The sequence below is a fragment of the Panicum hallii genome, chromosome 8 (assembly GCF_002211085.1).
Source record: "Panicum hallii strain FIL2 chromosome 8, PHallii_v3.1, whole genome shotgun sequence".
Classification (NCBI taxonomy): Eukaryota; Viridiplantae; Streptophyta; class Magnoliopsida; order Poales; family Poaceae; genus Panicum; species Panicum hallii.
The window spans coordinates 1,431,246-1,453,104 of NC_038049.1; the positions used below are offsets into that span (position 1 = coordinate 1,431,246).

Sequence of the window (21,859 nt, forward strand, 5' to 3'; positions counted from 1 at the left end):
TGTATGGTGGTTTGTATTGCGTGAGGTTTAGATGATAATGTTTGGAGGGGGTTCCTGCCCGGCCTTATATATTCTGGAGGACAGTGTTACAGATATCCTAGCCTAGTACGAGTTTAGAAGTTCTACTCTAATCATATCGAGTAGTTTCCTTCTATACTGACTAGTGTTACTCGAGTCCGAATACATTAAAGTTGATATAAGATACGAGACATGCTCATCTCTAGAAATAACTATACCACGTTAGCATTTAGATGGTTCCGGATCCGACAGGTAAGGCCCCGAACGCCACTACTACCTGCTGGGGCCACGCCCTGAGCCACTACCACCCCAAGGAGCTCAAGGGACGTGCCGTCACCACGATGAGCCCAGGCACCACCGCTGTCGCTTGGAGAGCACGGGTGTTGGGTGTGAGAGAGGAGAGGAGGAAGAGAGAGTGAGGGGGCGAAATGAATGCTAGGCTCACATGGTGGTGCATGTTGGTAAGTTTACTGGGGAACTGCTCCAACATCTACTAATAAATCTAAAAGTGGTATTGAACATCCCATTTAATTTAGTTATCAGAAAAGATTTATCGGGACACCACTAGATATGCTCTTATTCAACATCTAAACCATCGCATAATCTATGTAAACAACCGATGAGAGTTAATGTGAAAGGTTATCCTCATCTTTAAAGTAGAATACATTTTGGAATCAATTGGGTCACTTATCCTTGTTTCCCTTTTGATCTCTTTAATATATTTTATCAGCAGGGATAGTCATGTTGCTTTAAACAAACAACTTTCTTAGGTCTATAAGACATAAGTAATTCAATAGCAACGAATCTTGTGGTAATTGCTCAATTAGTATCCATAACATCATCCTTATGCAACAGAGTCTTTGCATTTGCTTAAGCTTATAATTAGTATTTCAGTTTTCTATCTTGTATTAACACAAGTCACGTACATGTTAGTCATAGCCACTGATCATTAGGTCATAAAGTGGTTTCATAATCACTAGATAATTGTTATAATATTTTCATATATAAACATGGTACACAGATATGCATCCAAGATATCATCTAAATACAAATAAGCACGTATCAACCGATTGGTGCATTTTGTACAGAGAATACATCTTTTGCATTTTAACCTATGCTCGTGCAGTGCGTGACGATGATGTGCTAGCTGGATGCAATAATCTATCGCTGCTTGGTTGGTGAGGCTGACTCCCCTAATATAATCCTCGTGTAAGAACGCACGCACGCACGCTGATGATAACTAAGCATGAAGAGAAATCTAGCTGCGACGACTCTGCGATGGAGTAGACTTTTTCGGTCCTAAACTATCCGTATACTCCTTCTATTTTTATTTACGTATCGTATTAGGTTTGTTCTACATCAAACTTAGCTAATTTTGATTAAATTTATTAAAAAAATAATAATATTTATAATATTTGTTTCATTGAATCCATCATGAAATATACATTAATAGTGCATATGTTGAATATAATTTTTGTTATATTTTTCTATAGATTTGATCAAAATTAGTTAGAATAAATCTAATGTAAATAAAAACGGAACCTCAATTTTTTGATAAGAAAATATGTCCTCGCACACCTCACAGGCTTACACTTGACGACCGCGGAGAAGGAAAAGCCCGCTCGAACTACTTGGCTCCCTCGAATTTGGCCCAGGCCCGCGACTCTGCTGCTGTTTCTACGACGAGGACGCGGGCCTTCCACGTGAAGCCCACCGAAATCGTCCATGTCACCGCCGGCGGATGGCGAGTCGGCGACGCGCCGCCGCCCCTCCCTCCCGCCCCGCCGTCGGCCGAATCAATACAATAATCCGTCTCATCCTCGCTCCCTTCCTCCCACATACTGGCCATTGCGCGCGGCGGCGGTACGGTAACTGATGCGTGGCCTTCAGATCATGTTGCCTGCTTACCTCTACAGGAAAGAGTTTCAGCAATGCCTGCTGCTCCATCCACGTCATACGTAGCGTCTGAACCTCTTTCCCTTGTTGGCATGGACACTGCATCCGTCTCCTTGCCCCAGAGAGAAACTATCACCGAGTTCATCTTCATCAGCAAATTCTCTTCGTACCTCACAGACCATGAGTGGAGCTGTATTGTTCGTGCTGCTGGCACCCCAGTCAAATGTTATAAGAGTAGTTCTACAGGTATACATTTCGTACAGGGGTTTCTTCATACATGATGATGGGTACATTCAGAACGAGCAGTTCTTCATACATGATGGGTACATCTTTAATAGTCATTCCCAACCCATGCTATCTATAGGTAGTATCCATCTTGCCATGTCATCAAAACTACACTCTACAACCTATAATATCTTGGTGCAGATTCCTATTAAACTCTATCTCTTTCTTCTCAATCTATCATATTTGTTCTCCATTTATTAGAAAGACATCACCTCACTCCAAATGCACAACTTGATAGTATCTAGTGCATAGGTTCTCCTATTGACACTAGGTCTTGCATGAGATCCGTTTCTTCCTCTCTCCACTCTCTCTCATTTACTATGATGCTATATAAGCTAAAAATCCTATGTGGCAATGTAATTAATGCTATGGAAAACATCCTACATGGAGGGTTGGGATACACTAAGTGTGCTTACTGTACGGGTTTTTTTGGGTATGGTTCATCAGCAGTTTGAATTCTTAAGTTCTGATGGGGCCCTGGACTAATCGGCATTATACCTATACCGACCAAGCATCTGTACGTCCAGAATGATACATAATTGCAAGCAAATTTACCCTGGAATTCGCCAATTATGCATGCCTCTCACTCAGCTTCTCATTTGGTTGGTTAGGTTACATCTGAAAGGCTGAAGGGTAAAGTTCTTCTTCCTATCTTCAGTAAAAAAAAGTATGTCTTCATTTTATAAATGTGTATCAGTGCTTTCAGTGATCTTTTCAAAAAAAAAATATCAGTGCTTTCAGTGCTATCTGCTAATAAGCATGGCGCAGTTCTGTTTTTTGGTTCCAATTATTAACTTATGAAGTTGAAATTATGTCAGTATTCAGCTTCGTTCTATTTATTTTGTAGGCACTGGTGTCTTGAAGAATCATTTGTTAAAGCCATATATAGGTGCTGGCATTTGATTTGATTTGCATCGATTGGAATTCCAACACTAAAACTGGACAAATATTTCTATCCGTATCAATGGTGTTTCGTCTAGTAGGTGGATGTTTTGGCTCTTCAAGCTTGACGAAATGCATTTGGTATGTATGGATTATTAGTATCATCTACTTCCCATAAACAGGAGTCAAGCTAGTTCCAGTTCTGGTTATGACTGCTCATCTATGTACCATCACCAACACCAATGGAAATTGCAGGCATCTATAGCAAGAGGAAATCCAGAGGGTGCTGTAAACAGCTACAAGAAAACATTGTCCAATGTAGCCACTGAGGTTGCGGTCATGCGGAGAAACACAATTGCAAGCTACACTGGAGATTCCAGAAGAGAGGCTTTCACTTTGTGGACATTGGAACAACTTACACAACTATAAGGGCATTCTTGAAACCAGCATTGTAATTTGTACCACATTCCCTCCCTCTTAATGAAAAACGTGCTCAGGCACGATCGCGAAAAAAAAAATTGTACCACATTCCTAACAACAGTTGACTAGCTATTCCCATCGAATGTTTTTCTTCAGAAAACGGCTCTGGTTATTTGGATTGCCTTCTTTGCCATAGAAACAAGTACTTGTGCCTTCTTGGGGCACTGTATGTAGTTGATCGGAGTTAAATAGCAATTTTGCTTGTGTGTTCTCCTGATCAAGCTAGCAACATTGTACAGCCTTTGACCACTTCTGATATGTTTACTTGCTCAATATAAATTTGTAATAGTAAGTACCACGTATAAGAATGGCAGCAAAGATTTTTGTCAGTTCCTCTAACCTGAGAAAGACGTACTAGATCTTTCTCTTTTCAGATAAACTGACTGATTTGAGATACCTTTCACACGACCTGGTGCAGAGTTTGAGCTCTGCCCCGTAACCTAACCATATAGCTAGCACTCCTATGTATAGTACGATTTCTCATGCAATCTACCGAAGCCCAAATTAAACAATCTCGGAAGAAAGTAAGAAACTATCCTAAGAAAACCTTAAACCTTCTCAAACAAACGGGAGAGCCCATCCATACAAAATCCTAGCACAATGGCAGCCTACTGTTGAGCACCAGCGGCCGAGAACTCCTCCGTCGTCGTGCCGGAGCTAGCACTGTTGCTCTGATGGTGCCTTCACTTTCGGACTGATGTCGATGCCAAAGAGACGCACTACTCTGCCAGCTCCGGCCGGCGCGGTCGGCGGCGCCTCCTCCTTCTTGATCGCCAGCGCAAGCGAAAGGCCCGTTGGTGGCGGCGGTGCCGCAACAATGTCTGCCGCGGCCAGCAGCGCGAGACCCCTCTTCCTGTTCTTCCTCCTGGCCGGCACGATGGGCGGGCCGGTGTAGTGCACCCTCATGTGGCCGCCGAGCGCGACCCCCGTGGCGAACACCTTGTGGCACTTGCGGCACTGGTGGTGCGGCGGCGCCTCCGCCCTGCGCGCGCGGCGGAGCGCGGCGAGGAACGCGCCGCCGTCCTGGAGGGGCATCGCCATCCCGGCAGCCGCGGCCTCGGCCTCCCTCTGCCCGCTCTTGTGCTTTGCGACGTGGCCGCCGAGGGCCTGGTGCGACGTGTACGCCTTGCCGCAGAACTTGCAGGTGTACTCCCGCTGAGGACGATCAGCAGCGCGCCGGGGGACGACGACGGGTCGGGGTAGCTGCTGCTGCGCTCCCGCCGTCTGGTGGTGGACTAGTTGAGCAGCTTGGTCGGCATAAGGCAGAGGAGGCGGCGCAGGCGGCTGGTGGACGACGACGGCGTGGAAGCTGCTGCTGTACTCGTCGCCGGACACGTTTGAGTGGCTCGATTGGGCATCCAAGAGGCGGCGCGGCCGCCTCTGAGAAAAGTTGAAGCTTGCTCCCAGTCCAGCCTCGCCTGCCGGTGGCGGCCCAGCCCCCGTCGAGCGGCAGTACGAAGCGGTTGGGCTCCGCCCTGAAGACGGAGGCGTGGCTGGGGTTGGTGCGGCCGTCGCTGATGGTCCCGTCCGACTCGCAGGAGGGCGTGGGGGACGGCAGCGCGTCGCCCCGGCCCAGAGCCAGGAGCTCTTCCAGGCTGAGGCGGCGGCGGCGGCGGTAGTGGCCGACATGCGTCGGGTGGGCATCGTCGTCGTCGGTGTCGGAGGATTGTTGGTAGGCGGTGGGGACGAACTGGCCCTCCTCTAGGTCATCATCGTCATCGTCCAGGCGGCGGCGGGGAAGGAGAGAAGAGGAGGAGGAATAATCCATGGGCGCGGTGGGATGGATTGCGATGAGTAGCTAGGGTTGCAGTGGTGGACTAGACTTGCAGCTAGCTAGGGTTTAGTTGGATTGTATCGGAAGAAGCGGCGGCGGCACTGCGCTGGCTTATATGGCGGCGGCAAGGCAGAGTAGAGTTGGGTTGCGTCGGGGAGGGGAGGGGAGGAGAGGAGATTGCGCGGCAAGGCAAGGCAGCAAGTCGAGTGGGGCGCGGACTCCTCTTCCTCTTCCCACCCACAAGGCCACAAGCATGGAGTCGATCACTGGAGAGCTCCTCCGATCCCTCCCAAACACGTACGGTAATCGATATGATCTGTTACGCCGCCATCGCCATGGCCATGCTACTATAAGCGCGGAACGACGACGACAGCCGTACATGTTTGATTAGGTGGCAAGTATACGGTAACCGGATCATGATCTGTTACGCCCGAAGATGCATGGTATATATAGTAACCGAATCACGCTCGATCGGACGGAGCGGTAATAATCTACCAGAGACGTACGTGTTTCCATGCATCATGGCCTGTGCGTGATGTGATTCATGCATGCTTCGGTTGCAACACAGTCAAGGTATGGCTGTTTCATATACAGTTCGCGGGCTATCTAGCTACTGACGGAGAGCGAGCTAGCAAATCATGCTTAATTAGTTACTCCCTCCATCCCGTAATATAGACATCTTAGCATTTTTTATGATAGATTAAGAAGATGAGAAAATGACGCATGTATCCCTAATTCCCCATTCGGTGCCTTGTTTGTTTGTCATTTTGCTGATTTCATGGCTCGCTGGGAATAATTAGTTTTCCAAAACACTCTAGGATACTTTATATTTCGGTACAAATTTTAAACCTTTCGATACCTTATATTTCAGGACGGAGGGAGTAGCTACTGCGGAGTATATATGCAACAAGTTGAAAATTCAAAATTCAACTTACTTGCCTTTGACAAGTTTACCTAAAGGTCCGTGTGTCCATGTCTTTATCTGAAGTCTATCATCCATCCGTTCATCTCGAGGAGGAGACCGGCGCGTGGGATTTGGGCCGCGACCCATCGGTTTGATCGAACTGAGGCCTCCTCCATCAGTCCACCAGGCTACCGTCCTGCAACATGGGCTGGGCCCATTTCACCAGCAGTACCACCCCTGTCCAGGGCCGTCGATGTCACCGATGATGATGACGCCGCCGGCCGCGTGAGTTGAGTATTGCCCGCCGGCAGCGGCCCCAGGACAGTTGGCTGGCGATGACGGAGGAGGAGAGCGGGGCGCGGCGGTGGCTCGTCGACATCGCCCGCTGGCGCCCCTCCCCCGCCCAATTCGACGCTGCAGCCGCCCTCCTGCCGCCGCACGAGCGCCCCGCCATCTCCAGGTGCTTCTTCAACCTCCAGCTGATGATCCCATATGCAGATATGCTGCTGTCCCCGTGTCTGATCCCCACTTCTGTCAACCTGATCCATGCCCCAGCAGATGATTGATCCTTGCCCCTTGGTCACCACTACAATCAGAACACCGTAACCGCCAGTTGCTCCACCAAAACTGCATACAGTACAGTTAGCATAGATCAGGGCTAGGTGACTCAAATTGAGCTCCTCCTTGTTAACCACCTGCAGGTTTGTGAAAGAAGATGACAGGAAGCGGGCGCTTGTCAGTCGCCTGCTGCAGTACTCGCTCGTGCACCACGTCCTCCGCATTCCGTTTCACCAGATCAGCATATGCCGCACACCTGAGGGGAAACCGTACCTGGTACTTGTGCACACTCTATCCACTTTTCATTCTAACAATCATCATCATCATTTAAGTTCAGCAACACCCAACAAGCAGCATACCTTTCCGACTGATGTCTGGACTGTTGCATTCTTACCACTGATCGCTCCAGGGTTGATTTTTCTTGCTGCAGAACAATTGTTCAACCTTCCCAAACTTCAACTTCAACACCTCGCATCAGGGAGACTACGTCGGCATAGCGTCTGAGCTGATTTGCCTTGTTGGCCTGGACATTGTATCCATCTCCAAGCCCCAGGGAGAAACCACCACGGAGTTCATCAGCAACTTCTCTTCATATCTCACTGACCATGAATGGGACTGCATTGTTCACGATGCCACTCCCAGTGAAGTGCTCACAGAGTTCTACAGGTACACCATTTTATTTCTTTTGGAATTTCTTGATAGACGACCTATAAAATCACAATCAGAATTTCAGTTGCGGTATGTTGCATCATATATGCTGGGAGTTTAAACTTCTATTGGTGGATCCTGGAAATCATTTATATATGCACTGTCTTCTGTCTATAATGATGAAGTACCCTCCTATGTCTAAAGTTTCTCCATAACCTCCTGGAAAATTCCTGATGATGCAAATAACCTTTGAAATCAATTCATCTGCATGTGGCTTGAAATTTACATTTAGCATAACGAATCTGCGGTTTTGCCAATAAAATGGACTTCTCACACAGCTCCTCTTGCAGCTAGATGAACAACATCAGAAGAGTTGAAAGGAAATTTTCTCTCTTTGAAACAGAATAGGTCTCTGTTTACAAAAACGTGTGCCCTGTACTTTCAGTTTTAGTACTAAGCATGATGCAGTTCCTGTTTTTGCTTGGAATTATTAAGTCGAAATCATGTCAGTGTACTCGTAAAAAATCATGCCGGTGTTAATGATGATGTGCATTGTTACTTCAAATTCAGTATGTAAATTACTCTGTTCTTGAACAGGTACTGGTGTCTCAAAGAAGCTTTTGTTAAAGCAATAGGTGCTGGCGTTGGATTTGGGTTGCATAGACTGGAATTCCACCATGAACACTGGACTAATATTTCTATCCATGTTGATGGAGAATTGTCTAAGAAATGGAGATTCTGGATTTTCAAGCTTGATGAAATGCATTTGGTATGTACGGCTTGTTAGTAACATCTACTTCACATACACAGGAACTCAGTCCTACTCTTCTAGTAGTATATTTTTTGAAAGACACTCTAGTAGTATATTTCAAGTATAGAGAATGGATACGGTCCATCTAGTTCTGATCTTGTGGCTGCTTATATACTAACCAGCAACTAATGGAAATTGCAGGCATCTATAGCCAAAGGGCATCCAGAGGATGCTGTAAGCAGCTACAAGAAAACATTGTCTAATGCAAACGTTGTGGAGGAACAATTACATTCTACACTGGGAAGTTCAGAAGAAGCTTTCACTTTCTGGACAGTGGAACAGCTTACACAATCACTGGAGTAGCAGCCTAACTGGTATCAGGCATTCTTGGAATCACATGTCGAACTGCAGGCACGCTTGGCACTATTTAAAGCAGCAGGAACCTCTGGTTGACTCGATGTAGTTCTGATGTTTGCAAATACTCGAAGTTGCTGTGTTGCTGGCATCTGCAGTTTGGAAGAAGTGCAGTTATCAGTTTTGCCGGAAACAGCAAGCAGTCTATATCTGTCACGAGACACCTACACAAGGGACGGAAGGATAACTACCTCTCCTCCTTCCCGCCATTCCCTCCCTACCCTCCAAACTGCAAAACAATTTCTCGTTCTGAATTGCAAAATTTTCACAAGCCCGTCTCCAAACTAAGCAAAAAAATTCCTGTGTCTCGCTCTCCATCTCTCGTACGTCGTCCAAGTCCGTTCATGTCTGTGGCTGCCTGCCCTCCGCCGGAGCAGGCAGCACGCGTTCCCCGCAGCCATGGGCCAGTGCTGCGCCAAGGGCGCCGGGAAGGGCGCCGACGACGCCGACGCGGACGACCCGGCGGCGGCACCGAAGGCAGAGGACCATGGCGGGCAGCGGGCGTCGTCGGCGGCGCCTGGTACGAAACCGTCGTCGCCCTCCGGCGGCAGGGCGAGCACGAGCAAGCCGGCGGCGCCGATGGGCGGGGTGCTGGGGCGGCCTATGGAGGACGTGCGCACGACGTACTCGATGGGCAAGGAGCTCGGGCGCGGGCAGTTCGGCGTGACGCACCTGTGCACGCACCGTGCGACGGGGGAGAAGCTGGCGTGCAAGACCATCGCCAAGCGGAAGCTGGTGGCCAAGGAGGACATCGACGACGTGCGCCGCGAGGTCCAGATCATGCACCACCTCTGCGGCCAGCCCAACGTCGTCGGCCTCAAGGGCGCCTACGAGGACAAGCACAACGTCCACCTCGTCATGGAGCTCTGCGCCGGCGGCGAGCTCTTCGACCGGATCATCGCCAAGGGCCAGTACACGGAGCGCGCCGCCGCCGAGCTGCTGCGCACCATCGTGCAGATCGTGCACAGCTGCCACTCCATGGGGGTCATGCACCGGGACATCAAGCCGGAGAACTTCCTGCTGCTCAGCAAGGACGAGGACGCGCCGCTCAAGGCCACCGACTTCGGGCTCTCCGTCTTCTTCAAGGAAGGCGAGGTGCTCCGGGACATCGTCGGAAGCGCCTACTACATCGCGCCGGAGGTGCTCAAGAGGAGGTACGGGCCGGAGGCCGACATCTGGAGCGTCGGCGTCATGCTCTACATCTTCCTCGCCGGCGTGCCTCCCTTCTGGGCAGAGAATGAGAACGGCATCTTCACCGCCATCCTGCGTGGCCAGCTTGACCTCGCCAGCGAGCCATGGCCGCATATCTCACCGGGAGCCAAGGATCTTGTCAGGAAGATGCTCAACATCAACCCCAAGGACAGGCTCACGGCGTTCCAGGTCCTCAGTAAGTATCTCCATAGATGTTGCTCTCACCATGTTGCTCTTCGCTAGCAATTATGTGACATTGACACAACAAATTGGCGTGAATTTCAACTTGTAGATCACCCATGGATCAAAGAGGATGGAGATGCACCTGACACGCCACTTGACAATGTTGTTCTCAACAGGCTCAAGCAGTTCAGGGCCATGAACCAGTTCAAGAAAGCGGCATTGAGGGTACGTATCTGAAAAGTACACCACATACCAATCTGCTGCTTACAAGACATGTTTTCATTATGCCCTCAACCTAATGAACGTAGATCATAGCTGGGTGCCTATCTGAAGAGGAGATCACCGGCCTGAAGGAGATGTTCAAGAACATCGACAAAGATAACAGTGGGACCATCACGCTTGATGAGCTCAAAAACGGGTTGGCGAAGCATGGAACCAAGCTGTCAGACGGTGAAATTCAGCAACTGATGGAAGCAGTGAGTTTTCAGTGTTCAAATTGAAGATATAATGGTTCTATTCAGAGTCAGAAGGTGATCTGAAAATCTCTCTTTTGAAACCTTTTATATAATTCCAGGCTGATGCTGACGGCAACGGGTTAATTGACTACGACGAGTTCGTCACCGCAACAGTGCACATGAACAAACTGGATAGAGAGGAGCACCTTTACACAGCATTCCAGTATTTCGATAAGGACAACAGCGGGTAAGTTGAACGTTAAAACGACACAGCTGAGATCCTGAATTCTTGAGTACAGATATCTTATAACACATTTACTTCTTTTATCTCACAGGTACATTACAAGAGAGGAGCTTGAGCACGCCTTGAAGGAGCAAGGGTTGTATGATGCCGATAAAATCAAAGAGGTCATTTCAGATGCCGACTCTGACAATGTAAGGAACAAATACTATGAAAATTTAATGGTTCCTCGTATTGATTGAATATGTTTTTATTCCCTTAAATCAAGAGACTAAAATTTACTTCTGCACATGTAGGATGGAAGGATAGATTATTCAGAGTTTGTGGCGATGATGAGGAGAGGGACAGCTGGTGCTGATCCACTGAACAACAAGAAGAGGCGAGACGTAGTCCTGTAGTGAAGCAGCAGGTGTGTAATGTGTATAGCAGCTCAAACAAGCAAATTTGCACAACTGTATACAAATGCAATGGAGTTACTTTTTCGATTCAGTTCATCCATGGCTGTGTGCATTGTGCTATTGAGCGAGAATGCATACTTTCAGCTCCAGAAGTCCTAAACCAAACATAAATTTTGAAAGAGTGCAGCTAGATGCAGAAGAATACGACGGTAGATTCAGAAAGTGCGTATTTCAGAAAGACTACTCATGCCATCTATTCTTCTCATTCATCCTTGCAAAAAAAAAAAGAACAGATGATACATTTGAGGGAGCATCATGGAAAAAAAAACAGATCCCATATCATCACAAGAACAAGATAAAATAGGCGAATCTTTCCTTTTGTAAACGAAACGGCTGTTGAAATGAACAATTCCCTAGATTGTACAAGAAGCAGTTTGGTACTTGAGACAGCCACTGATGAGGAGAATGTTTGATATACTGTCAAGGAAGAGGTTCTAGTTCAATTATTTCACAGAAAGTTGTTTCTCGCATTGCATGCGACAGAATGAGTAAAAATGCGAAAAGCTTTTTCTTACCTAGGCAAACTCAATTAGTAGTTTTTAGAGAACCCCTCAGTTGCACAGCTTCACGTTCCCTCCGGCGGCGTTCTCTCTATAAATAGGACCCGAAGTTAAATGATATCAATGTTTGGGTTTTTGTATAAATCGTATCATAACAAGCATATGGAATCAAGAAAAGAATGCACAGATGACCATAGATGTCCACAAAATGGCATTGTTATGATACACAATTGTGCGGAACTCCTGAAGCATGATCGTTGAAAGCTACTCGTGAAGCATGACCAAAGATGAAGCTACAATTTCGCAACAACATGCAAACTACAGGTCCTGTCATATGTTTCATCCCAGCCAGGCATTTCCACAAACAGTTCGTGCACACATATGGAACGGGAAACATAACACCCAGAACGCAAATTCAATTGAAACAACACACATAATGTTAGCTTGCAATTACGAGCCGCAAGGTAATGTAATCCGATCAAATAAATCCCAGTCCCCCTGGCCACACAGGCATTTCCGCAAACAGCTGACGCGCCATACGCACGCCTGCAGACAACAGCGATCCGACCGCAGGCAATTAACGCCACGGCACCAGAAATGAGGCGAGTACCGTACCCTTCGTTCCCAGTAGGGGTGGAAGCAGACGAAGTCGTAGACGGGGGAGATGGTGCTGACGAGCACGAGGTTGACGCCCATGAACACCAGCAGCCCCGTCATCGGCCGCGCCCGGTGCGGCATCTCGCTCCCTCTTTCCCCTCGCTGCCGCCTGACCTTCCTCGGCCGAGACCAGACGAGGGACGACTGGTCGACGAGCGGTGAGCAGCTCAAGGACCCACACGAGGGGGAAGGGCGGCCGCGCCGGACGCTCGGTGAGGTCAGGGAGAGCAACGGCGGGCGGCGGGCGCGGCCGGTCCGGGCTCTGCGCACAGCGAAGAGGGAAGAGGGGGTGGTTACGATCAATCTCTGCCGCACACCTCTGATCCGACGGCTAAGGGTTAAGGACCAGGTTGACAAATTTTGCATCCAAGCCCTTCGTTTCGTTTGGGACGGATGATACTTTTGTTTCCTTCCGGCCGGGATAGAATCAAAGAATTTCCTTCATGCTTCGTAGCCACGATCCACGCGCGGTGCCGAGGCGAGCGGCGGCGCTCCTTCCGGCTTGCCGGCGACGGGGGGGAAGCGTCGTCGTCGGAGAGGGCGTGTTCCAGTAACAGACGACGTGATCATGGCTCATAAGTGATACCCACTGACATAATTTCTTTTCACTGGTTAATAACCAGCAGGCACATAAAAGGCCGAGAATATGGAAGAGGCGAAACGCAAAACTTCCTATCCCCATGCTATCTTATGGTACAAGAAGGCAATCCCAGTTATCCTCTATGTGGACTCTTCCAACTCTTCTCCGAATCGATCCAGCCTTGACACCTCTGCATCGTAATCACGGATCAGAGTATGGTTAACGGAGCCATCATCTTCGCTAGCATGGATTTGCCGCCCACCAAACCTGCAAGGTAAGAAAAAGAGAACAAAAGCCATCAGAACAGATCAATCCAGGAGCACGAATGTTACCTGCTCAGAATTCCTTTATATATAATCCTCCAGTCTTCCGCAAGCAAACACGGACAATTACAAGAGTTACTCGTATTTTTATTCTAATGGCAAAACTTTTCAGACTAAAATCAATGCGGAATGGTGGTGAAATTTTCCACAGCATTTCAGACGAAAATCAATGAATAAATACATAATAAAGGCTTGTGAGGGAAACAAACGCCAGGAGGCCAAATTTCCATTTCAGCACTCCACTAACATCACCAGATCAGAAACAAAGGGGAGATAATTGTTTGTGTTGACTTACCATCTGCCATTCATCTTCTCTATGCATTTGGCGCCATCTTTCCGGTCTTTGAATTTCACCAATATGACACCCTGTGGATGATTTTCACAAACCTGCATGCAGAAACATGTCAATTTTAACAACAGTGGTTTGGTGGAAAACGGAGAAAGATGTAATACCAACAATTCAGTGAGTTTGCTTCGCCAACCTAGCTTCCTTTTGGATGATTCTTATTTGTATAAAATATGCAACTTGCTATTATATTGAAACGGTGAAAATTTTGCATTGCAAAAAGAATTGGTAATATCTGTTTTGCAGTTAAGTTCAAAAAAGCTACATATCTAGGGGTAGGTGTACCTTGACATTATCCACTGGACCAAACTTGGCACATTCCTCTTTAACATCTTCCTCAAGCTCACAAAGAAGCTCTTCATCAGCCTGCAAGTTCAGGATATTCTTTGGTTAATCCAAAACGAAAGTTGCTACGAAGCATGAACCTCACAAGAGCAATATGAAATGACCAATTGTGCAAGCAACTACAAGTAAGCCCAATCCCAAATCAAAAGTACACAAATTGTGGGAGGCTCAGCTACTTACTCTCAACTCAGCCGGAGTGAACATGTGCCGCAAAATAATGGTAGTAGGAATCGTGATCTTCTTATCATCATGCCCACCTAGTTAGAGAAAATTAATAAGAAAAAAAATAGGTTATATCGCAAGTTTGAATCAGCTATAATTAAAATAACTACCAAAACCCAACGATCAAACTTACCCCATCCAAGCATTTTGTCTTCAACCTTCTTGGTTCTCCTTTTCTTTTGTTTATCAGTTTTCTTTGCAATGAAAGCATCACCTGAAACAAATGGGACCACATCATTAATAAGTTTTGTTGGTACAAAGAGTATTTAGTTTTGATATAACCATGAGTACCTTTCTGCTCAAATTTGGCCGGACTTACAGACATCAGAGTCTTACCACCAGGTCGGAATGATGTCCCATCCAACAACTGAACTGCTAAAGCTACAGATGGCTCCTGAACCGTGGAAATGGAAATGTATGTAAAAATAAATGCATAGCGATTCCAAATAATCTGAGGAGTTCAACAACAAGATACCTTGAGATATGTCACCAAGGCATCACCCTTTTTCCTCCCGGTTTCCTTGTCAGTATAGACCTTCACTCGAGGCTTTTTAGTCTCCGGATCCTGTAGTGTCAATTATCAAAATTTACACATGTTCAGTGCTTTAAAGTTCAGGAAAGAAATATAAATGCCACATCACAGCCATACTATACTTCCAAAACATATTATTAATAAACGAAACAACAATAACTATTTGAAACAAAGTAAAAGTCAAATAAATATTGCAGTATTTTTTCAGTTTATTTAAGGCACCCACAGCATTTCACAGATTAATATCATATCATCTAATATAACCTATGTGCACTGTGCCAATATATAGTAACATAATGCATGCTGCAGGTTTAGACAGCGGAAATTTGCTAAGTGCTCAATTGACCATAAATATATAAATCGCTGAGTTGAGCAGTTTGAAAAAATGAACAGCCTTGACATGTATTGAAGGTCCCAAAACTCTCAAAGTCAAACTACAAAGTTCCTTTGCCAGTACACCAATTAGTTACATTCTCAGATGGCAACTTATATGCTAGTCCAAGTACTGATAAAACCAAGTCCTTTCACAAGTGAGAAAAAACAAAACATCATCAAGAGTGAATAACACAGATCTATCAGTTTTTGTCTCCGGAACACAGCAGATTAAAAGCATACCTCCTTTATTATTCCACACTTGGAAAATACCTCCACAATCTGCAAAAGAGATTCAGCATCAGAAGTTCAGAACAGGTATTTTTAGAATAACCAGCTGATTAAGAATTGTTAAATGGTCATCAAAATGATCTCCCTAAGAGAAATGAAATGTGACTACACAATTAGCTGGTGCAAGTAATTTACCTCCTCCACCGTGACGTCATCAGGCAATCCATTCACATAGACATGTGTATTGACTTTGAGATCAAACCAACTGTCCGGAGGTTTGTTAGCTTCCTACCACAGAAGCCCAACAGGTTAGTAGAAAACTAGAAGTAAACTTGTCAAACTTATCAGGAACCCCCAGAATGATTTGGAAACTATACCTTTTTTTCAGCTGGCTTCTCAGAAGATTTTCGCTTCTTCTCCCCTCTCTTTTCTGCTTTGTCTAATTCTTTGTTTTTGTTTTCAGCCAGGGTGTTGATTTCTTCTAAAGCAGAAGGACCAGGGATATCTAGTGCTTGAAATACTTCTTCCTCAAGTGCAAAAGTCATCTCTTCCAGAGCATAATCATCCTTTTTACCTGATGCATCATTCTACAAAGGCATAAGAAAATTCAGAATAATTGAAAAATGGCAAATGGGAATATTAAACAAGATGAATGTGGGAGGTTTTTACACTCAAAAGGATTATTGGCAACATAAACCGATAGGAGGAACTAACGATACTTATTGAACTAATAATTAAACCATAATTTATACCAGTATTTGCTTGAAGAAAACAAAGTTTTTTAGTCCTTGAAATAAAACTTAAAGACAACTTGAAAACTAAATAACAAACTTCTGCCTTCAGTAAACCAGCAAAGCAAGAAGGAACATGGTGAGGGGAAAGAAACTGATGAGAAAGTTGGCTGTACAAAGAAACGTTGATTCATATGGACAAATGAGTTTCCCAACTTCCCCTAAAGTTGCTAATGTGAAATATAAGATTTATTTTTAATGAACCTGGCTTCTGTCCTGAAGGACCAGGCCTGTTGTTTCAGAAACATAAATTGAAATCTTGCACCAGCTAGCTAATGAAACTTATAAACAATGAAAAATCAAAAGTAAAAAAAATAACATAAGGCGCAAATAAACTAAATCTCTTGAACTTTGAGTCAGAAGACAAAAGGCGCAACAAACATTAATTAACAAGCTAGTAGAATCTTAAAAATGAAACAAATAGCCTCACAAGAATTTTTAAGACTGTTAACCTATGGCTGATTGACTGGTACCTTCCGCTGGTTGGTCCTTAATACTATGTAATTACATATCAATCGCACAAACGATATACCAACATGAGTTTTCATTAAATTCTGATCATTAATAAAGAAAGTACAGGACAGATGAATTGCAAAAATTCTTACTTGAGGACAGATGAGCAATACTTACTTGAGGAACCCATGCCCTCAGAGTACGGTCCCATTTGTAAATGGTGCCATCATCATCAGTAAACTCCTCCTCTCCATCCGGTGGGGTTGCTGGCCGCTCATCACCATCTTCAGCACTACCTTTCAAGGCCTCTGCCTCCGCCTCGGCTTCTGTAACCTCTTTCTGAAATTTCTCAAAATCGTCTTCGGCATCCAGAGCAGCTGGACACAAATTCTATGAATGAGAGAAGAGGACCTTACAAAAATCTTCTTTAAAGGTACAGGGCAAGGCAAAAAATTAACCTTGTTCAGGTTGATCCTTTGTTGTGACAGCAGTGTGTAACTCAGGGATGGAAGAGAGTGGCATCCATTCAGTCCTTCCTTCTGCCCAGAGTATTGTGCTCTCGTTGAGATACCCGTTTGCAAAATGTTCTGCAAAAGGAGCATTTTTTGTTACATTTTCAATATTATATGGGGGGATGAGAAGCGAAATTCCTCAAGTTCAAAGGCGTGGAAAGGAAACCTTCTCCGCGAGATTATCAGGAAACGAGAATGAAATAAGCAACAGGCTAGCTTCAGCAACGATGACGATCACACAAAAGGAAAACAGTTCCGCCTCGTCGACTAAACCCTAAGCCCGACCTCAGCGAGAAAACTCTATGCTTAAAATGCACTTAATTGCTATGAGAAAGCGGCAAATGCTCACCTCGCAGCTCGGTAAGCGCGTAGGGGCCCACACTCTCCTGGTTCGGGCCGAGCACGTACCAGCCTACCTCGCCGACGGCGGCCGCCGCGCCGCTGGTCTCCATGGGCATCCAAGCCGGGAGAGAAGGGGAGGAGGAAGCGGGTGGGTATTGGGTGAAGAGAGGCGACGCTAGTTCATTGAAACGGGTGCCGGCGAGCGGCGGGGAAGGAAGGCGGAGGCGGGTGGTCAGAGAGGCGAGCGCGGCGGGAGGGAAGAAAGGGGTCGCGGCGGTTGCCAAGCGGAAGGTAGGAGAACGGCGAAGGCGAAGAGTCGGGAAGAAGCTATCCGGACGGCTGAGATGGCCCCTGCACCCGCGATCCAACGGCAATGGGATGGCAGGGCCTCATTTTGCTACCAATTTGCCAGCCCACTACGCTATTCAGTTTCGTTTTTCTTTTTTCAAAAATTTCCAGTGTGCCTTACTAGCTGGACAGGTTTCAAATTTCATACATGTTCATAAAATAAACGCATGATCATAGCAAAGTGCATTCAGAAATGAACCAAGTGAAACCAATTCTGTACCTCTGGCAAAAAAATAGATCTGAACAGCAGACTAATTTATCGCACATCACAAAGTTTGAATCTTGAATACACCGTGCGCCTTGGAAAACAAATGGAAAAGAGTAATTCACGCATTTCAATTCACGGAACAATATAAAAACTAGTGTGCCTTTCTCTCCTCAATTTGTATTCCATCCATTTCCAGCCCTACGGACGGCTGACCTCGCAGCAAATCTGTTACATCAGCAAATGCGTCATTCTGTAAGATATTTGCTGCACACAGCCCCCCTAGTCAGCAATGGCAAAACATACAATATGCTGTTGCTTCACTGTGTACGTATCGTATATTATACACGAAATCTTAAGCCACTACTTTCACACTCCTAATCCCTCAAACTTCTCAATGGTTTGCTCACTGCAGATGATTCCCGGTTTAGATGGTGCTGATATCAACTTTGCTCTTAACAATTTGGAAGGCAGGGGTGACCCAACTGCCGCAATTGCACTGTATTCCTGACCAGTTGAAGTATCCTAACCTAGCTCCACAGTGGATGCATGATAGCTTCCCCTCCAAAGCACCGTCTTCTACTGCTAGGTGAACAAAGGCACAAGTGAAACAATGCAATTGTTAGTTAAAAAAGAAGAAGCAGAATAAGGCGGGGCGATAACATCAAACGTCAAAAATGACCAACCATATGTATATATGAAGGTTTCAGTTCTAACATGACCTATAAATCAAATTATAAAAAAAAAAAGCATATATAGATTCAGAGGGAACCAACCATATGTGCAACAGTGCAAGATTTGTATGAATTTTCCTTTGCACAACACAAATAGGTAGTAACATAGTCCTCAAAAAATAGGTAGTAACATCAGCCTACCTGGAGTCATCCATTTCAGAGGCTCGACAAATAAAGACGAGCAATCTTGTTCTTTGTTGCTGTATGGACGACCACTCTTCCTTCGGTTCCAGTCAAAGCAAGATTCACCCTCACCAGGAACATGACTTATAACATTGTCCTCCACAGCAATAATTCTCCTGCATTTCCTGCAGCGGTAAGCTGTTTTATGTTGCTCTGTCTTTGAAGAATCTTGACAAGAGCCAGATTGTGGAGAAAGGCCAGGGTCATCTTCAAACATATAGCTGCCTATTTTCTCCCCAAATTTGTAGGATTGACCTGTAGGAGGAAAACAGGCTAGGTTACAGAATGAAATCGAAAGGCAAATAGGCAATTGTACTAAATGAAGATTAGTTGTTTAAAGATGGTAAATGTTCTCACACTAGATGTAAAGGAACGATAATGTTAGTGACACTGAAGCAAGCATATCTCTAATTCTATGGACCTTATGCAGTCACAAAATCACATGACATAAAAATGCAGAAAGGATACAACTGCTTCAACTCAAACAAGGATTACTAATTACAAGTGCTAATAACCAAATTCTATTAGGTGAACCGATAGTATTGTTGAATGCTCAACCTTCTGCCAGATTAGAACTGATCTATCGACAATTTGACTATTTTGAGAGGAAAAAATGATGAAACACATTTTTGTTTATTTCAGGTGCAGCTGCAGATTCTAAGTTTCTAACCATACAGCACTTAAAATGTATACATAAGTACAGGCAGGAATACATCACAAGACAAATTATCAAGGAAAAAAATATTCAAACACTCTGGAAAATGAAACAGAAATCTATTGGCCCCAATCATCTGCTTTCAATCTAGAGATATCAGAACACAAAAAGAACTTATATCAACAACCAATTGCCCACCATTGAAATTCAAGGAAGATATTTTGTGATTCAGTGTCAACAAGTTTCCTTCTGAAAGCTTGCATATAACCTATTGGTCTACCTAAACTACACATGGCAACTAATTGGTGCTATTTTCAGTGAGAGTAGTCAAAGAGAGACCCAACAAATAAAACATAGAGAATATCCCACGAAAAATGGAGAAGGCCTATTTGACTCGAATTTTATGTCAGGACAACCAGCAAGTGCCACTTTAACAAAGATGGATCAAGACTAACCTAATATTTTTAAGCGGAATCTCTTGTACAAAGGACTTGAAGTATCAACTTTGAAGCCCATTTCCTCAAACAATTTCAACTGCACAACAGAGAATATTTGACTAAGCAACAAACACTCCTGGAGTTCATACACTGCCAATAGATCATGAACAAATCTCACCTGGTCAAGAAAACCATCATTTGGGCATGCCGACTCAGAAATTTCCTTCAAAGATTCTAATGCTTCTGGAAGAAAATAACAAGCAAGGCCACATGAGTAAAATTGAACTAGAGTATATGAAAAGATACATGTTCTCTTTCCAGGAAAAGAGAGTTCAGACCTTCCAGAGATTTCTGCTCTGATCTCATAAGATAAGCAACAATGATGGAAGCACTGCAATAAGTTTGAAAGTAAGTGTGAATGCATATATACAGATGAAAAAGGGAGGTGACAGTATTGAAAGTGGACAGGCTCATGCTAAGAAATTTCCTTTATCAAAAAATTATATGGGTAAGCTAATCCAAATTTGCAATTGTCAACCAGCAGAATGCTGCAAGTGTTTAGTGTCAGACAAGTTCAATTTACATGCGCCGCCGATTGGTCAGGTAAAACTGATATCTTTAGCTCACATTCGTAATTATGTAACAAGGCAGTAACAGTCCGGTTCTTGCTACCACCTGGAGATTCTAGTTTTACAGACAATGAAAACGAAAATGATAACGCTTCAGACTCCTACCTCCTGGAGACCCCGGCGAAGCAATGGACGAGGACGTTCCCGACCTTCCTTCCCTCATCGACGAAATCAAGGCAAGGCTCGATGTGGTCGAGCAGGTTCTCCTCCTCCGTGTCCCGCAGCGGCACGGCCATCCGCATGACCCGCAGCCCGTCCCCAGCGCGCTCCACCACCCGCATCAGCGTCCCGGGGGGCACCGCAGCTGTAGGTGGCGCGCCCTCCTCGCCGGAAACGACGCGGCGGACCTCCTCCGTCGGGATTGCGAGGCCCGGGCGGCAGTCGGTGATGAAGGAGATAGAGGCAGAGCTGACGACCGAGAGGACGTGGGTAAAGGCCGGGGTGGAGGAGGATTCCGTGAGGGCGGCGATGGCGTCTTTGATGTCGCCGAAGTAGAGCCGCTCGCGAACGAGGTGCGGCATGGCGGCGGCGGCGGAAGAGACGGGTGAGAACCAGTGAATCCGGCGGGTGGAGGAGGACCTGAATTTTTTAGAAAATACCCCTTCCAGGTTTTACAAATAACCTCTAATTTGGATCGCAGTCATAAATCACGATCCGAATATTTACATTAAACATTTGTATATAGATCCCTAAATCGTATCGCGACTATAAATTACGATCCGATTAGAGGGTTATTTAAAAAGTATGTTTTGTAAAAGAACACCCCGATCTCAGTCCCGATTCTTATTCAGCAGGGCAGCAGCCTTCGTTAGCGTCGGCAAGGATTGCAAGGCTTCGGCAGCATTCGGTGATCAGGAAGACGGAGGAGGTGACACTGAAGAGGAGGAATCGGGTGAAGCGCGAGACGTCCGAGCCTGCGTCGCCGGAGAGGACGGACATTGCGACGTCGATGAATATGCGCCGAAGAGGGGGACTAGGCGCCATGCGCGGCGTCCGAGCCTGCGTCGCCGGCGAGGATGCTGTCGTTGTTAATAGGCGCGAGGTGCCGCTACTGATTCGCGATGCAGCGTGGCAGGGATTCCATGTTGCAACTATCAATCGCTGAATTCGGAGATGATATGGTTAATCTGGAGATAGTATTGTTCAGAAAAAAAATCTGGAGATAGTATCCTACGCATTGCATTACTGACCTTAACCTCATGATTAAGCAGTGGTTTGTTATACTATAAGCACAGTCTGCAATGGTAAATGTACCATTGCTTTTCTGCCAGTTTTATGACTAGTTTGATTCAGATTCCCGCTCCCGTTTCCATTTTCTCTGTTG

At 45.7% G+C, this 21,859-nt stretch overlaps 5 protein-coding genes and 1 long non-coding RNA gene across 13 annotated transcripts; 3 read left to right on the forward strand and 3 right to left on the reverse strand.

Annotated features, from left to right (window-relative positions):
- The first annotated feature begins 260 nt into the window (after positions 1-260).
- LOC112903222 lies at positions 261-3,661 on the forward strand. 3 transcript variants are annotated; one of them, XR_003230758.1, is made up of 4 exons: positions 1,582-2,160; positions 2,811-2,866; positions 3,047-3,222; positions 3,337-3,661. It is a non-coding gene; the product is annotated as an uncharacterized LOC112903222 (long non-coding RNA). The 3 variants fall into 3 exon arrangements; XR_003230759.1 differs by lacking the exons at positions 1,582-2,160; positions 2,811-2,866 and adding an exon at positions 261-479; XR_003230757.1 differs by lacking the exon at positions 1,582-2,160 and having other exon boundaries at positions 2,746-2,866.
- A 2,649-nt stretch (positions 3,662-6,310) lies between these two features.
- Positions 6,311-8,677, forward strand: LOC112902167 (L-aminoadipate-semialdehyde dehydrogenase-phosphopantetheinyl transferase-like). The gene is made up of 5 exons (XM_025971093.1): positions 6,311-6,699; positions 6,941-7,073; positions 7,228-7,463; positions 8,043-8,214; positions 8,398-8,677. The coding sequence occupies exons 1-5, from the start codon at positions 6,575-6,577 to the stop codon at positions 8,557-8,559; spliced, it is 828 nt and encodes a 275-aa protein (XP_025826878.1). The 5' UTR covers positions 6,311-6,574; the 3' UTR covers positions 8,560-8,677.
- A 6-nt stretch (positions 8,678-8,683) lies between these two features.
- LOC112902168 lies at positions 8,684-12,800 on the reverse strand. Of its 6 annotated transcripts, none has more exons than XR_003230503.1 (4): positions 12,254-12,800; positions 11,654-11,729; positions 11,158-11,233; positions 10,714-11,072 (listed from the first exon to the last, which is right to left on the reverse strand). XR_003230503.1 is itself a non-coding variant. In XM_025971096.1 (3 exons), exons 1-2 carry the CDS (start codon positions 12,659-12,661, stop codon positions 11,664-11,666), a joined length of 474 nt encoding a protein of 157 aa, XP_025826881.1. In that variant the 5' UTR covers positions 12,662-12,800; the 3' UTR covers positions 8,684-8,702; positions 11,654-11,663. The 6 variants fall into 6 exon arrangements, 3 of the variants coding, with proteins under 3 accessions (XP_025826881.1, XP_025826879.1, XP_025826880.1); XR_003230502.1 differs by having other exon boundaries at positions 11,158-11,349; XR_003230501.1 differs by having other exon boundaries at positions 11,158-11,555.
- LOC112902164 (calcium-dependent protein kinase 25-like) lies at positions 9,010-11,117 on the forward strand. Its single transcript, XM_025971090.1, has 6 exons — positions 9,010-9,997; positions 10,094-10,209; positions 10,293-10,460; positions 10,559-10,686; positions 10,775-10,874; positions 10,977-11,117. Exons 1-6 carry the CDS (start codon positions 9,010-9,012, stop codon positions 11,076-11,078), a joined length of 1,602 nt encoding a protein of 533 aa, XP_025826875.1. The 3' UTR covers positions 11,079-11,117.
- Positions 12,801-12,852: 52 nt separating the features above from the next.
- LOC112902165 (splicing factor U2AF-associated protein 2-like) lies at positions 12,853-17,634 on the reverse strand. Its single transcript, XM_025971091.1, has 13 exons — positions 17,352-17,634; positions 16,949-17,077; positions 16,668-16,867; positions 15,624-15,833; positions 15,442-15,534; positions 15,259-15,297; positions 14,587-14,676; positions 14,403-14,505; positions 14,245-14,325; positions 14,070-14,146; positions 13,830-13,910; positions 13,494-13,585; positions 12,853-13,142 (listed from the first exon to the last, which is right to left on the reverse strand). The coding sequence occupies exons 1-13, from the start codon at positions 17,458-17,460 to the stop codon at positions 13,016-13,018; spliced, it is 1,431 nt and encodes a 476-aa protein (XP_025826876.1). The 5' UTR covers positions 17,461-17,634; the 3' UTR covers positions 12,853-13,015.
- Positions 17,635-18,004: 370 nt separating this feature from the next.
- On the reverse strand, positions 18,005-21,198 carry LOC112902166 (dual specificity protein phosphatase 12-like). The gene is made up of 6 exons (XM_025971092.1): positions 20,641-21,198; positions 20,245-20,297; positions 20,085-20,149; positions 19,925-20,003; positions 18,773-19,069; positions 18,005-18,479 (listed from the first exon to the last, which is right to left on the reverse strand). Exons 1-6 carry the CDS (start codon positions 21,054-21,056, stop codon positions 18,325-18,327), a joined length of 1,065 nt encoding a protein of 354 aa, XP_025826877.1. The 5' UTR covers positions 21,057-21,198; the 3' UTR covers positions 18,005-18,324.
- Positions 21,199-21,859: the final 661 nt, after the last annotated feature.